Raw genomic sequence first — 16,566 nt, 5'->3', positions numbered from 1 at the left:
GAGTAAGGAGGGACAAAAATTGGTTATTTCAACTTTTTATGTCCTACATTATTTGTATTTTTCATCAACTTGGTTACTTTCATAATTAAAAACTATCTTAAGATCGTCTTTCTAATCTTAAGGAAACTAGGAAAACAGTGTTTTAATCTAGGTGATGAACTACCTACTCAATGTCTACTGGATCTAGGTAAGAATTTCCTGGGGAAGAAAGAATATCTATCAAAAGGAACAGACATCAACAATATCTGAGATACAACTGCACCTCAATCTATTGCTTTTTTGTAAAAATAAATAAATATGGCTTATATATAATAGAAATAAATAAAACCAAAATGTTATAATACTGTATATACACATCATCAAAATATTTCTCTACTAGTAAACTCATCTATATTGTTTCCATATATACTGCAGCAGTAGTTTCAAGAGCAAGAGAGAGGGCTGGCACAGACTTATAATGATGATATTTTCTGAGCCAAAAAATCATTTATGTGATCCGTAAATAAACAGTAGACTAAAATTCAGTGAGAAACCTTTCAAAATAATTTTGTAAATTCTAAGATACAACTGCATTCCCTTTGCAACATGGATTTGAAAGAGAAATACTGTTAATTTCAGCATGTTTACTCTGACAGATAATCTCATCTTAAAGTTTTTCTATTCAATAAATTCTAGATAACAACAACAGCCAATTTTACACCTCAAAATAATTTTAATTGGATTTAAATTTTCAGAGCAAGTACCAATACAAAGGCACTAGACTTGTGTGAAAACTGTGCCTTAAAGCTAAGTTCAAGGGATGCACAAGTACCTCAACAGTACTGGCAATATTCTATGTTAAAGCTGGGTAATGTGCATATATTATTTTCCTTTTAAACATATGTGTAAACATGTATTGTTCTGAAAATATCAAGTATTTCTTAGTAAAAATACCACTTAATAAAAAAAACCCACTTAATACCACTTTAATAAAGTTAAATAAACATATATATTTGAGACATTTAATGAAGTTTTAAAGTATATCATTTTGAAACAGCAGTTTCACAAGTAACAGAAAGGTTTTCCTTTTCTAAAAGAAGTAAAGCTAGTTAACACTTGGTTGCTTTGCCTATTTCACCTCAAAACCTAAAGGAAACCTTCTTGGGTTATTCTAATACCCATCAATTATTCTGTAAAGGTTTTTAACTGAGCCACTAATCCCAACGTCAGGAAATAGTTAGTGGATACATGTTTATCTAGGGTGGGTTACCATCTTAAAACAACAAGTTAAAATTTTAATATGTCCTTGCTGTAATGGAAAAGAGCAATGCTTATTGAATTTTTTTTTAAATAATTATTTTTTAATTAATTAACTAATTAATATTTTTGCTGGGTCTTCCCTGCTGCGCACGGGCTTTCTCTAGTTGTGGAGAGCAGGGGCTACTCTTCGTTGCAGTGCACAGGCTTCTCACTGCAGTGGCTTCTTTGGTGCGGAGCACGGGCTCTAGGTGCGCGGGCTTCAGTAGTTGTGGCATGTGGACTCAGTGGTTGTGGCTTGCGGGCTCTAGAGTGCAGGCTCAGTACTTGTGGCGCATGGGAGTAGTTGCTCCAACACATGTGGGATCTTCCCGGACCAGGGCTTGAACCCATGTCCCCTGCATTGGCAGGCGGATTCTTAACACTGCACCACCAGGGGGGTCCCCTTACTGAATCTTAAAGTTTAACTGTTCTAGTATTTGCTGATTTTATCACTTATAATTCGCCTTCTAAGGGAAAAAAACAAGTGTGGTATGTAGTAGAAATTTACTGAATAAAATCAGTAATTTTCATTACTCCTTAGTTTAGTATCGGTTCACACACCAAGTATAAGCTTGGTGCTTGCTTCTCTACATTAAAAATACTTGTAATTTTTCAAGGCATTTCCATTTAACTAATCCTCAAAACCTCCCCATGACACAGATCCTACCAAAATTTTGCAGAAAAGGAATCACAGGTATACTGAGTTAAATTCAGTCATCCCATGTATATTCTCTAAGTGCCTACCAGTCACTGTTCTCTAGGTGCTAGGGATATAGCAGTAAACAAAACAAATAAAACTCCCTGCCTTCGTGGATATTACATTCTAGTGAGAAAACATTAACAAATGTTTTGGTAAATGGTGGTAAATGCTTAGAAAAAAAAGAAATCATGGAAGGGAGATAAGGTATATTTATGCATTCAGCGAAAATCCAGCAACAATCTAGGTAATCATGAGCCAGCAGCAGACATCAGACTCTTGAGACATGGGCTTTTTGCAACAGAATTACCATCTCCTTCAGAAGGTGTCATTAACTAAATGCGTTTCTATAATATTCTTTCCTTGTAAGCCGCTCTAAAAAAAAAAAAAGCTTTCAGGTCAGAACTGTTTGCAACATTTTATTTAAAAATCTTTCACACCACCAAACCTCACTACCTAAACTGACCTGCCAAACAACAAAATGAAATAAGCACAACAAACTAGCAGAAATTGCCTAATTTTTCATACTTACCATAAGCACTGGGGAAGTCCCCAGGTCCCGGTCCAGGATAAAAAGGACCTGGCCCTGGTGGCTGAACCGGATACTGCTGTGGGGGCCCAACATACGGAGGGCCACTATGACGGTACTGCAAGAGAGGGGTTACAGACATTTAGGAAGTAACACGAAGGTAGCTTACTATGGAAAAATAAAGGTAGGTGTGTGTGTGTGTGTGTGTGTGTGTGTGTGTGTGTGTGTGTGTGTGTGTGTGTGTGTGTGTGTGTGTGTGTGTGTGCGCGCGCGCGCGTGCGCGCGCATGTATGCGTGTATAAGAGAATCATTTAAAGGAGGTAAAGCCACTTTGTTAAACACGTTCAAAACACCTGCTTGCCATTAAGATGCAATGAGTAGATAAACAACAAGGATTTACTGTATAGCACAGGGAACTATATTCAGTATCTTGTAATAACCTATAATGGAAAAGAATTGAAAAAATGAATATACATATGTATAACCAAATCACTTTGCTGCACACCTGAAACGAACACAATACTGTATATCAAATATACTTCAATTAAAAAAAAAAGATGTAATGAGGATGAAAAAAAAGGTGCGCCTTAGGTAAAGCCATACAGCAAATCAGGGCACAGGCAGACATCAGCTCATTGTAAAATTATTTCAGGCTGATAGCTTTCAATGACACTGAATGGTATTACTGGAACAGGTAGTTATGGACTCTATTTTAGAGCAGCTGGTTGTGGGTAAGGGATTGGGAGAAAGCTAGGATATAAAAACAATTTCTCTATCATCTTAGAAAATTTTAAGAGATGAAGAAATATCTCCTTATGATATTATGAAAAATGACAAAATGGCTTAGACTTATATCCAACAGAAAAGTTCACACGTCACTAAAAACCAAAGCTACCAGCCACCCTCCCTGTTCCCTCTGATGAGAATCTGAGTTAATCCCCACTCTGCTGATGGACCACACGGATCTGAGAGATTACTTTACCTGTGGTATACAGTACTGAGGACCCTGGGGCACTGGGTACGGCATGGGCAGGTGGTTAACCATCATGATGTGCTGATTGGCCTGATACACTGCAGTGGGTGTCTGTGCACCAGGACGAATGGAAGGACTGCTGTTCGGGATGGTAGCTCTAGGAGGCTGTATTTGAGGCCTCTGGAAAAACTGAGGAAGGGAGAAAAAAATACATATATTTTTTTTTTACAAAGGGCAGTATGTAAATTTTACTAAATTTTATTGAGCTTTCTCCTTTTTTCCACTTATAAAAGTCTTATCAACTCGAATTAGAAATACAACATACATAAAGAGAGACTTAATTGCCTATATCTGGGTTCACAAAAAGCATTCCACACGAGGCACAGCCATACCGATTCACACTTTGATCAATGCTGTCACTCATTTGAAAACAGTAGGGCAGCCTCACTTTTAAAATGAAATCTCAGCTAATTTAAACTAAAAATTCCATACCATAAATTATTAGTTTTAAAATGTGTGGTAAAATATAACAAAAGGGACAGTTGGTATCTCTCTAAAAGTTGTTCTGTTGTATAAAAGCATTGCTTCTTTCATAAAGAGTAGATAGCTCATTATCAACTTATTAAAAATTAAAGTAGTCCCGTAAAAAACTAACATTCAAGTCATTTATAAAGTATTTAGAATATCAATAAATCTTGCTGGACATAAAAATTTTCATCTCAGTTTATCAAGGTCAAATTAAACTAAAACCATCTGTAGGGTTGTCACACGCTAATTGTCACATGATACGAAAAGCCTTCATTTTGCAAATAGTGGCAATCTCATACTAAACTGAACCCAATTTTGCTTTCTCAAATAGTTTGCAATAAAAGTGGAAAATCTAGACGGGCTTGAGAATGGTCTGGAAGGAGCACATCTCAAATCTTTCAAATGGTAACCAGTACTTGTGGCTGTTTATGGTTTTCACTGCAGGCTTAAAAGCCTTGAAACAATATACCAATAGTAAATTCCCACCGTGAATGCGTGTATTCACCAGCAGACAATCAGTCTCACTCTAATAATAATAATGAGAGAATAGAGAAATAAAGAGGCCATGCAGAACCAGTAGTTTGTTACCTGGATGGGTCTGAATCCTCCCTTCAATTATGAAGCAAGAAAGCAGCAGGAAACAGAAAGAAAGCCAATGGAAAAGCTTATAGATCAGTAGGAAGGGGTAGGACATAGCATGCAGCTCAACAAAAATATCTTTCTATTTAGTAATAATAGGAGAAGAAAGAAGATTAGAAAATCAGAATGACAATTCTCTACTTGAGAATTCAAGGGCACAAGAAACTGAAGAATCGAATGACATTTAATCAAAAGTAAATAAATCCAGTGGCAAAAATATTCTAATAGTAGCCAAAAGTATTAACAGCTTGAAAGGAAATGTGTGCTTAGTGGACAAGTACCATTGGGACTACTGATTCCTACTCTTGGCTCTCCCCCATGATATGACTCAGCGTTAGTTATTAAGCATCTCTATGATCTGCTCTCCATCTTCAATGGAGATGAGAGTTAACAGGAGAAGTGCCATTTGTTACTTTTAAGTTTGCAAAAGTCCTAAGAAATACCTAAACCTTTCAACTTTTACCAGGCTCCACATGACAGAAACTTGCTCTTTTCAATTAACCAGGTATATAAGAGGCCACTTATAGCTTTAAAATGGGGAAATATAGTAATACTCTAAAAATGCTGTCTAGCTCCAAAGTCTCTTGAGTTGTCTCACAATTCCAGACATGAGTGTTGCTATTGGTCCAAATAACTGCAAGTTTGACCTTTAGGCCCACTCAGGTCTTATCATGTCCTACTCCTAAGCATCAAGCTACCCACAGGTGGTAGGAAGTAACTTGTCATCTTGTGCTGAATTGCAAGAATTGGGATCCAGTGCCCTAGGCTCATCCCCATTCAGCCCTCATACCCCAAGGGAAAGAAAGCCCTAAAGAGAATAAGTCACAGAAAAGCAACAGACAGTAAGGAATAGCAGGAGGATGAAGTGAATGGGGAAACCAGATGGGGAAACTACAGAGAGTAGTTGGTGAAGATGAAAAGAAAATACAAGAGGCAAGGGTGATAACATAGGAACCTGGGCTGGGTCACAATGACAGCAACAGTCTTCAAGTTATCTCCACTGACACAGTTTTGGTGACAGGCACAAGAATTTCTGTCATTTGCAACCAGGAACACTGGACTAGTAAACTTTCCAGGCTAGACTTCACTTCTCCTAATTACATAGCAGACAGAATCTATTATTCATCAATGTGAGCTGTGAACACATTTCAGGAATGAACTTAACCATTTTTATAACTCGGTGTATATATCACAGGAGCCACAAAACTGTTACAGGACTCAAGGAAAGGAGGGTCATTCACCTGGCTCAACTTACTGAGCACTACTAGATGTGAGCCACAGTAGATAAAAAGATTAATTCTGTAAGAATCTTTTCCATGAACTCTAGAGGGCAGGCAAGACAAGGAGAGTACTGAACGGATACAGGTGATGATCCACTGTGGTTATATTACCAACAAATTTTGTCAGAGTACTTATTGCCTTAAGACACATGGTGTTACGGGGAGGTGAGGGGGAGAGAGAGAGAGGAAACTAGTCCATTAACTTATGCAGAACAAGAAAAATAGACATGGGTAAAGTTTTCCCATAAATACTTCTCTCACCACTATTTTCCAACTGTTCTGCTGGAATTTTTAACCAGCCTGTCTAGAATAACTGAGATTACATTTTATTCAAGGAGATTTCTGAATAGGATAAGACTGTTTACTTAAGCTGCTCTGAAAGAGAAACAAACAAATGTTTCTAATGATACTCTTAATATCAACATACAGCCAAGCCAGTAAAACACAAAATTTGTGGTTATGTGGACATACCATATTTTTTTTTTTTATAAACTAAGATTTCAGCTTTGAAGCTAAGTAGAAACTTGTATTAAACAGGAACACTAAATAACAACAATGAAGATTCATATAGTACTTTAAGCTACCAGGTACCACTCTAAGCACTTCACATATATCAATATATTAAGTTATCCTCACAACAAACCTCTAAGGCAGGTACTATTTTTAACACCACCATTAGATATATGGGGAAATTGAGGGACAGGGAGATTAAGTAACTTGCTAAAGGTCTTCCATGTGTAATTTAAACACATTCAGGTTCTGGGCCTGTACTTTTAACTGTTACACACTCTAATAACTCTCATGAAATGGAACACCCCTCATAATTTCAAACAAGTGACATCAGTCAGAAGAATTCTTTTCAAAGGCTGACGGGATGTGGCAGGACGTTTATCAAACTACACTGATGGGTAGCAGATCCCTCAATCGTAATTGATTTCTGGTAAGAAAACTCCATCAGTCACCTCATGAAATTCATGTTTATCATTCAGGAAAACAAATTTCTCCTACCTACAAGATTCTAATTCTCTATCTCCCTTAGAGTAACTGAAACTTGTTCATATGCTTTTTTATCCTTGGTACATTTAACAGGCCTACTTTTACTCAACTTCACTGCACTAAGATTTTTACTATGAAAGGCTATTTGGAGCTTGTCTTTCCCTTTATAAAGTACACCATCTCTCTCTCTCTCTCTCTCTCTCTCTCTCTCACTCACACAAACACACACACACACACACACACACACACACACACACACACACACACGAGGTTCTAATATCTCCAGGACTAGAAAAGGTGTAACGGTTGGACATGCAAAGAAATAAAAAGAAATGGATTCTCTTTTTTGTACTCCCTCCTAACCATTCAATTGTAAATATAGAATTAGATTTAATAGTCGGTAGGCACGGCAGCAAACCACAGCTTATTGAAAAGAGTGTGTGGATGTGAACAGGCTTTCCCAAACTGCTTGCAATGCTTCTGAATCCTTTTTCCTCTCCACTGAGTACTGAAGAATCATTAAAAGAATCAAACTATCCTGTTTTGGAAGGACAGTACAGGCCATTTAGTCTAACCATATACCTAAAGTTTGAATCTCTTATATGACATGCCTTTGAGGTTATGAGACTTTAGCAACTCAGGACACAGTTCCATTTCATTGTTAAATGGAGTTCTGACACTGCAAGAGTCTCTCCTTCTACTGGCTCCAAATCTATCCCTCTGTATCATCTACCCTCTGGTCTGACATCTATCCCCCCAAAATCACATCAAAGTCAAATCCTTCCTCTCCAGGAGTGACAAACCTCTGAGTTATCTGAAGACTGCCATCACTGCCAACTTACACATCACCATTTTTTGTTCCAAGCCAATCACCACCCTCCACCCCCTCTCTCTCCAACCGAGATTTTTAAATTCCCTAACCAGCTAACTCTTTTTTATCAATCTTCTCCCACTGTTCAAAGTTCTCAAAGTAGAGAGCCAAACCTAAATATCCAGGTCTGCCCAGACCATACCAGGCCCTCATTCAATAAATATCTGTTGCTAAGTAAAGAAACAATATATCTTTTTCATTCTGGCCAACTCTGTTTCCATTAATGAACAAGAATCACAGGATCACAGGAGCTCTTTTGTCAACCACATTTTACTACCAATTAGTACTGAGTTACAATCATCTAAAATTCTTTAATATTCTTTATATATAACCTGGCAGTAAGTCATGCTCTTCATTTCTGTGTGTACTCTTATAGTTGTGTTTTGAAGTTCATATAGGAATCTAGTGTTTTATTCCTTTGAAAATTTATCTGGCTAATTTCAACCCATCATTTCAGATTACACAGATTTTTTTTTTTGGATTCTAAATATATCATGCGATATCAAAACTACATGACCATCGGCAAATTTGACAGGCATGGCATTAATCCAAGTCACTGATAAAAGATGCTGAAACGGGACAGGTAAGGAGAAAAGAACCTTGTACAACGTATCATCTCAAAACTGGATTTCAATCTGTTTAGTCTTTTGTCTTGCAATGGTCCACTAGTATGCCAGGAAAACAGCAGAGGAAGATGACAGCCCTCATTTGAGGTGGTACTTTGGGCAGCTCCAAAGGGCTAGGATACATTTAAAACAGAGGGTGAATTTATAGGGTACTTAAGATTGCTGACCTTCACAGAAACACTCTAGAAGCAAGAAGGAAAAAGTTACCTCTTGGAAAATTCTTCTAAAGACGTAGTAATTATAGCTTTACCAAAGTTTCCTGGCCAATAACAATGGTAATAAATGCTTTTTGAAGATGCTGTTAATTTTTTTTTTTTTTTTTTTTGGCCATGCTGTGCAGCTTGCAGGATCTTAGTTCCCCAACCAGGGACTGAATCCAGGCCCTGGCAGTGAAAGCACCTAGTCCTAACCACTGGACCACCAGGGAATTACCCAGATGCTATTAGTTAGACTATATCATTTTCTCATGACTTTGCTCTCTCGAATCATCAAAAGACAAAAATATCTCTAAAAAACTATATAATAACCAGAAATTCTTTGAAAAACACCTATTCATTTTCAATAACCAGGAAAAATCTTATTCAATCACATTAGTTCTTCCTATGTCAAAAACCACTGAGTACTTATTAATTTGCAAAGCAATAAAAACCATATGAAAAATATGTTTCTGAAATCCCTAGCTTTTTGCATATATAGTTCAACCTACTGGAGGGGTAAACAGTAAGAACCTCAATTAAGAATTTGTTAGGTTGGGACTTCCCTGGTGGCACAGTGGGGTTAAGAACCTGCCTGCCAATGCAGGGGACACGAGTTCGAGCCCTGGTCTGGGAAGATCCCACATGCCGCAGACCAGCTAAGCCCGTGCGCCACAGCTACTGAAGCCCGCACTCCTAGAGCCTGTGCTCCGCAACAAGAGAAGCCACTGCAATGAGAAGCCCGCACACCGCAACGAAGAGTAGCTCCCGCTCGCCAAAACTAGAGAAAGCCCGCGCACAGCAGCTAGAGAAGACCCAACACAGCCAAAAATAAATTAATTTAAGAAAAATTTTTAGGTTAATATCTTTTAAAAAAAATTAAGTACTTAAGAAAAATGTTAGTGCTATGATTTTCTGACAAGTTAGAAAGGGACAAGTAGTAAAGAGTCCATATAATGGGATATCATTCAAGTATCAATCAGATATTCTGCTGACTTACAACAATTTATAATGAAGGTTATTCATGTAAAATACTTTGTTTTCCTGCATGTAACACATATTATCACATAATTTAGTTTCACTAAGAGTTAGGAAATGTAAGCCCTATAGCTGAACTGTCCAACAGGTAGCCACTAGCCACATTTAGTTACTTAAATTAAATTGAATTTAAAATTCAGTTCTTCAGCCACAATGCACAATTCAAGCACTCAATAGTTACATGTGGCTAGTAGCTACTACAGTGAACAGCACAGATACAGAAGAGTTTCTTCATCACAGAAAGTTCTATTAGACAGTGTTACCGTAGAGGATTATGTCAGATGGAGGAAAGAAACCCTTAAGGATTCTGTCAGGAAGAAGAAAGTGTTCTATCAGATCATAATGCAGAGTCTGGGAAACAAGCATCCTTGGAGAACACTTCATTCATAGGTAAAAATAGCTTGGGAAAGGGGAAAGGTAGGCTGTCTCACTGCTAAAGGAAACTGACACTTATCAAGGGCCTATTATGTGTCAGGCACTGTGACAGGCTGGTACTTTTATTCGCCACAATACCCTTAGGAAACATTGTTATTATAACACCTCAATATAACATCATTTGTAAGCATATTTTATCCATTTCACAGATAAGAAAGCTGAAGTCCAAGGTTAGTCTGCAGAAAAGGTTAGACTGAATCCCAGTTATGCCAACTCCCAACCTATATTTTCTTCACTGTCTCTGCTGCAATCCTACAACTCCTTGTGAGAAAGGCAGCAGATAAAACTGCCCATCACTGGCCTACATCAAGCTCCGAAAAATACAAGAGTTCTGGTGATGAGACTGCATAGATGCTTGGCCAGATTTCCTATCCATTAAATGCCACGTCCTGATATGCCAGGTCTGGCCCCAGAGGCAAACCCAAAGCGTTCATTTATTTTATTTTCCACATCTAAGAAAATGTCTAGAGCAATACAAATATTTCTCTACCAAGGACTAGGACTTCAAATGTAACAGCACAACTTGGAGAACAGAAACCTTCAGAGGTCATAATTGGAGGGAGGGGATAAACATAAGCCAGCTGTTTCTTTTTTTTAAATCTTTTTGCAAAAAGAACCAAACTACAATAGGAAAACATGCATAGTTTCAATGCTTGCCCCAGGTAACATACTCCTTGATGCCAAACACTGTTTTTTTATGAAGCTTATTATTTGTTTAAGCTAAATCCAATTAATTTGAACATTATGTGAACTAAAATCACATATCAACATACTGCAAAATGTTTTTGTTCCACAAACACTTTAAAATACCAAGTCCCTGGTTTTCCTCATAATGCAAAGACTATTCAGCCATAGTGTGTAACCAACGCTTGCTATTTCTTGTGAAATCCAAAAGTAAAATGAGGACAGGAACATAAGTAACTTTAAACCACAATTACACAAACTTCAATGACCAAAGACATGAAGTTAGTAACACAAGCCAGATCTACATTATACCAAGTCACTTGTTTTAATTCTGGGTGTACGTTCTGTTCTTTCAGTTTCTAATTACCTTGGGATTTTCAAATATCAGAATAAAAATAGTTGACATATTTCTAAAGCCAAGAGTGTTCTGCATATAAAATAACTTAGGACTACTTTCTTTGACCTTTGAAGAAAACTGTATTCTAAGCTAAAGCTCTCTTCAGATTATAAAATGCAAAAAGAATAGAACATCCTTATTAATCTAAAGAAACCCTGCAAAAGCCAAAAATTAATTGTACCAGGAAGATGATGTGGCTGACATAATACTAATTAGAACTTGATATCCCTGACTTGAGGGACTCAAAAAGAGCCCTGGTTGGCCACACATAAAGATCATCTAAATAAAAGCAGTTCCAAGAAACATACACATCCTATAGCAGTTTCTTGGTTGTATTAAACTAAAAATGTTTACCATCTAAAATCTTGTTATTTGTCTCATTTCAATTCTGATAACTTCATTTTACAAAGAAAAAATATATAGGTTCTAGATTACTAGATTATTAGTTTTCTTTTCCCAAGCAATTACCTTCAAATAGCTCATCTAAATAACTGATTTTTTTTTTTTCTGCATCGTTTTGCCAACTAAAAATTGGCACCTGTCATCTGCCTCTACAAGGATTAAATCACAAGCTGCTGCAGCCGCTGACCTTCAATACACACTGAAAGGAGTTCAGGGTGGAGATCAGGAATGAGGCCTTCTGTGCTCTGGGGAAAAACTGGCAGAACAGGCCTTTAGATAGTTAGATATTTTCAGGAGAAGATTTTATGAGCCCAATACTTGCATCTCCTCATATCTAGAAAAGCACTAAAATCATTCATAGTGACGTCTGCTCCTCGTGACTAGCAGTAACCTTCACGAGACTAGCAGCAACCTTCTGCAGAAAAATGTGTGCTTGATTGCATGTACTCCTCCTTCACCAAAATCACATATATAACTGACCTCCCCCCCCCCACCTCTTTGGAGGAGTTTCTCAGAGCTATCTGAGATGCTGTCTCCCAGGCTACAGTCCTCATTTTGCCCCAGATAAAACTGAACTTACAACGCTCACCTTGTGCATTATATTTAGTCAACAGTTTATAGAACCAATTGTTACTAAACATCCACGAGAAGTTATGTATTTACTATGGGACTTTAGAATCATCAATCATAGGAAACATCATCCAGCATCAAATTATTTTGTAAAAAAAAAAAAAGATCAAAGCATGAAAGGACATATGACTGGAAAGGTAGTCACTGATGAATAATTTAATAAAGGAGAAATGAGAAATCTATTCACTAATTCTAACTAGTCAAGACTAACTCTAAACCTTGATTCCTTCTGGCCAAAGCAAACAGCCGTAGATGAAAAAACCATTTGGGCCTTCAACTTTGAGTCTTAATCACAACAAACTAAAAATATCCCAGGACAAAGATGCTTTCCCTTAAAACATGTATTTTCTGTATACCACTCAACTTTTGTTATCAACTGTATTGTTTTCATTATGCAAGCCTCTATATGTCTTGCTTTGTATTATGAGCATGAATCCATGCTTCTCCATGAACCTCTTAGGGTTTAGGTCTCTATCTGGCTTAGGTTTGAGAGGAAGATCTCTTAAATACAGACTTCGGCCAGGGATTCTTAAATGGGAAATAGCATCACCTCCACAGAGTGTATCTGGAAATGTAGGAAGGTGTATTTTGTTTTGTTTTTTAAATTGTCACTGGGGGAATTCCACTGGCATGTATGGCCCAAAAGTTGCTAAAGGAACGGCAATATACAGGGCAGTTTTTCATAACTGGTTATTCCATCCAAAATGCCAATACCAACTCCACAGGGAAATAAGCCAAAGTGGCTCCTACATTCATGGATACAAGACAGCAAACTCTTCCTAACAGTATACTCCATGCTGTTCCACAACACTGGTTCAACTACATGCTGCTCAGCAGTGTCACTTCAACCACACTCTCCCCTTCTCTATTTCTCCAAGGTAGCTACTGCAGAAGCCTGAGCCAAGGTTATGTATTTCCTTACTCACTCAATTCTGTGAGGCATAAGGAAAAAAATTTTAATTGTATTTAGGAAGGAAGAATACCAGAGTAAAAGCGGCCAGCTAACCGAAGTTTTTGTATCCAAAAGCAATGCTCTGGATTTATGCTGCATCTCAAGAACCCATCTTCAAGAACTAGTGTGGGGCGCTTCCCTGGTGGCGCAGTGGTTGCGAATCCGCCTGCCGATGCAGGGGACACGGGTTCGTGCCCCGGTCCGGGAAGATCCCACATGCCGCGGAGCGGCTGGGCGCGTGAGCCATGGCCGCTGAGCCTGCGCGTCCGGAGCGTGTGCTCCGCAACGGGAGAGGCCACAACAGTGAGAGGCTGGCGTACCGCAAAAAAAAAAAAACTAGTGTGGGTTTCTTGCTAACAGATAAATAATAAATATATATACATATATAGTTCTACTCTTTTAATGGTTGAAACATGCTGTAATTTCACAAGCATCATCCTACAAATTAATGAAGGATAATCTGCCAATACTTTTCTTTGAGACATATTACACGTGAAAAATGATTTCAGCATAGAAATTAACCTTTTCTCAGTAAGATTTCTTACAGTTTTCCTTGGTTGTTGGAATTAAATAAAGACAAAATGTATCACAAACCTTTAGGCTCAGAAGAAAATTTTAAGAAATAGATTTTCCCGGGCTTCCCTGGTGGCGCAGTGGTTGAGAATCTGCCTGCCAATGCAGGGGACATGGGTTCGAGCCCTGGTCTGGGAGGATCCCACATGCCGCAGAGCAACTAGGCCTGTGAGCCACAACTACTGAGCCTGCGTGTCTGGAGCCTGTGCTCCGCAACAAGAGAGGCCGCGATAGTGAGAGGCCCGCGCACCGCGATGAAGAGTGGCCCCTGCTTGCCGCGACTAGAGAAAGTACTCGCACAGAAACGAAGACCCAACACAGCCGAAAATAAATAAATTAAAAAAAAAAAGGCACACCTGGTATTCTTAAAAAAAAAAAAAGATTTTCCCAAAGATGACAATATATAAAGGCTTAAATACAACTTCCCTATCTGAGGACCACTGCAACTGAACCCAAGTAATTGAAACAACCTTATATGAAGGAGCTCAGAAACCTTTTTTTACTGAATCACTAGTTTCTTTTTACTCTGCTTCTTGAACAGAGATCTTCCAACTTTCTGTCAGGAGTAACTGGCTTTACCCCTGACTGAAATGTAAACCCTGCCTTTTTTATGGCCCTTGACTAGATCTGTTACCAAAAAAATGTATAATCAATCTTTTTACCTAAGAGATTATCTATTTTTTTAATTATTAGTAATCTTATCCCCTAGATTCGTAGTATATGTCACTCTGCTAATCATTCTATTTGTATTATCTCATTTACTCTTCACATTAGTCCTGAGATGGTATTGATACTGTCCCCATTTTACAGATGAGAAAACTGAGGCTGAGAGCAGTAAGTAGATTGCCCAAGAACACCCAGTTAATAAGGAAGAGTTAAATCTAGGTCTAGCTGACATCAAAGGCCGAGCTCTTAAAGTATTTTAACTATGCTATCTCTATCGAGTAAAAGATACCCCTGAGTTTTCTTTATCAAATCCAAAGAATTGCCATCCTCTTCATACAACCACCTCTGAGTTCTCCTGCAAAATGCCTTTAACACCTCAGAATCTGCTTGGCTTTTACATCGTCCAAATTGGAAAGACTGTATTTTGAGAAGTAGAGCTTTGTATTAAATCACTGCTAGATAATGAAAGGCTTCAATTAAACAATAACCATTTACTCAGTAATAAGAATTCTAAATATGATACCACAGGTAAACCCTGTAATATTCCTCTCATTTTATCAAACCATACCAAGTTGCATGACGATATTAAAAATAGCCAACCCTTCCTGGCTGCTTATTTTATGGTAGCTGACTTACATATATTATCTGTGATGGACAGGGTATTTACCCCATTTTACATATGAGGAAACTGAGGCTCAGAAAAAGAACTGCTTAACTCAGCTGGTAGGTTACACAGTAGACTGGTAATATAAACCCAGATCTATCAGATTTAGAATTTAGTAGGCTCTTTCTACTACAGAATGAGAAAATGTTTCAGAACACTTTGGGGAAAAAACTCTGCAAGTCTTTTTCTTTCTCCCAAACCATCCCTTCTAGTATATTCCTGCTAAATAAACTAGTGTCTGCATATACATATTTGAAATTTTAATTTATACAATTACTTCATTTAAAAGAACAAATAGGCTAAAAATATTAAAACTAAATAAGGTATCTATTTTCTATATATCCTAAGAATAAAGATAATTCTATGCAGCAAATGAATGTATATTATAGTTAATGAATCTGTTATTAGGTCTAAGTTAGTAACTGAGATTAAGTGGTTTTAGAAATACTAATGCTATTTTATACACATCAATACAAGTTACATCAGGATGTTAACAGAAAACCCTTAGAATGTTGCCTATTCCATTCAGTTAAATTTAAACTTAATACAGGTATCCACAAAATCTGTAATGGCTTAATATATCTAAACATTTTCAAGGTCCTCTAAATTCAGAGCAATTATTTTTTGGAAAGTAAAAAAACTCTATTATTTTTAAACTGTGTAATAAACAGAAGGAAATTGGTTTGTTAATAACAAAATGCTGTGAAATACAAAAAGAACTGCATTACCTCAGACCGAAGCTACTCCGGAAAAGACTGGTTTGAGTGGGTCCATGGAATGGCAGCATTCTAAGAGTCAGAAACTACTAAAGCCCCCACCTATTAGTTAAGGGTAATAGTGAAGGGGCAAGGGTACAGTACCTGATGATGGGCAGGTCGAGGCCCCGCTGCAAACTGAGAAAAGGAGGGAAAACAAACACAAAAGGAAAGGCACAAAGAGTCAGAAACACCACAACAAAAACCAAAATGTCACACATTATGCCAAAAGAAATAAAACCCACAAGAAAAAAAAAACACAAACAGTCAAAGCTTTGCTGCAGGACAGTGACAGACAGGTACTGAGAGTCAAGAGGTTAACACCTCTACCAGAAATAGTTTGCCATTTATCAGCTGGGAGAGAAACAGCTAAGCTGTTAGGCACATAAAGGTGCTTCTCTGATAGGAATTTTTTTAAACCCTAAAATAAAACAAAAGAAAGTTTGAAACACTAAGTGGTTATATTAAGACAAACATATGAAAAGTCAACTATGCTTATGCAACTGATATAACTAGAGGGAATGAGAAATGCTTTTACATTACAGGAAATAGCCAGGAGGTAATTATAATGTCCAGCAGGAAATAAAGAATGTAATAGGATGGATTTCAAATTTACTTAAGTTAAATGGATATCTCACACATGAAATGGAAATTTCAGTATCTTCCTTTGTTTCTTGGAGTTAAAGATTAAAATTTATCTATTATAAATATATAAGCATATATAAATATATGTAAAATATATTTATGATATATAAATAT

The 16,566-nt window shown here is 37.4% G+C and overlaps 1 protein-coding gene across 1 annotated transcript in view; it reads right to left on the bottom strand.

The window, feature by feature from the left end:
* Positions 1 to 16,566, bottom strand: part of EIF4G3 (eukaryotic translation initiation factor 4 gamma 3) — a 370,424-nt gene that overhangs the window by 164,651 nt on the left and 189,207 nt on the right. Inside the window, exons 6-7 of the mRNA XM_082833610.1 lie at positions 3,487 to 3,666; positions 2,508 to 2,622 (exon numbers count right to left, since the gene is read on the bottom strand). Of these exons, the coding sequence (XP_082689736.1) occupies positions 2,508 to 2,622; positions 3,487 to 3,666 (295 nt within the window). The remainder of the gene's footprint in view (positions 1 to 2,507; positions 2,623 to 3,486; positions 3,667 to 16,566) is intronic.

The sequence above is a fragment of the Leucopleurus acutus genome (assembly GCF_964270905.1).
Source record: "Leucopleurus acutus genome assembly, chromosome: 2".
NCBI classification, from domain to species: domain Eukaryota; kingdom Metazoa; phylum Chordata; class Mammalia; order Artiodactyla; family Delphinidae; genus Leucopleurus; species Leucopleurus acutus.
The sequence above is the reverse complement of the archived record's forward strand: the minus strand, read 5'-3'. Positions and strand labels throughout refer to the sequence as shown.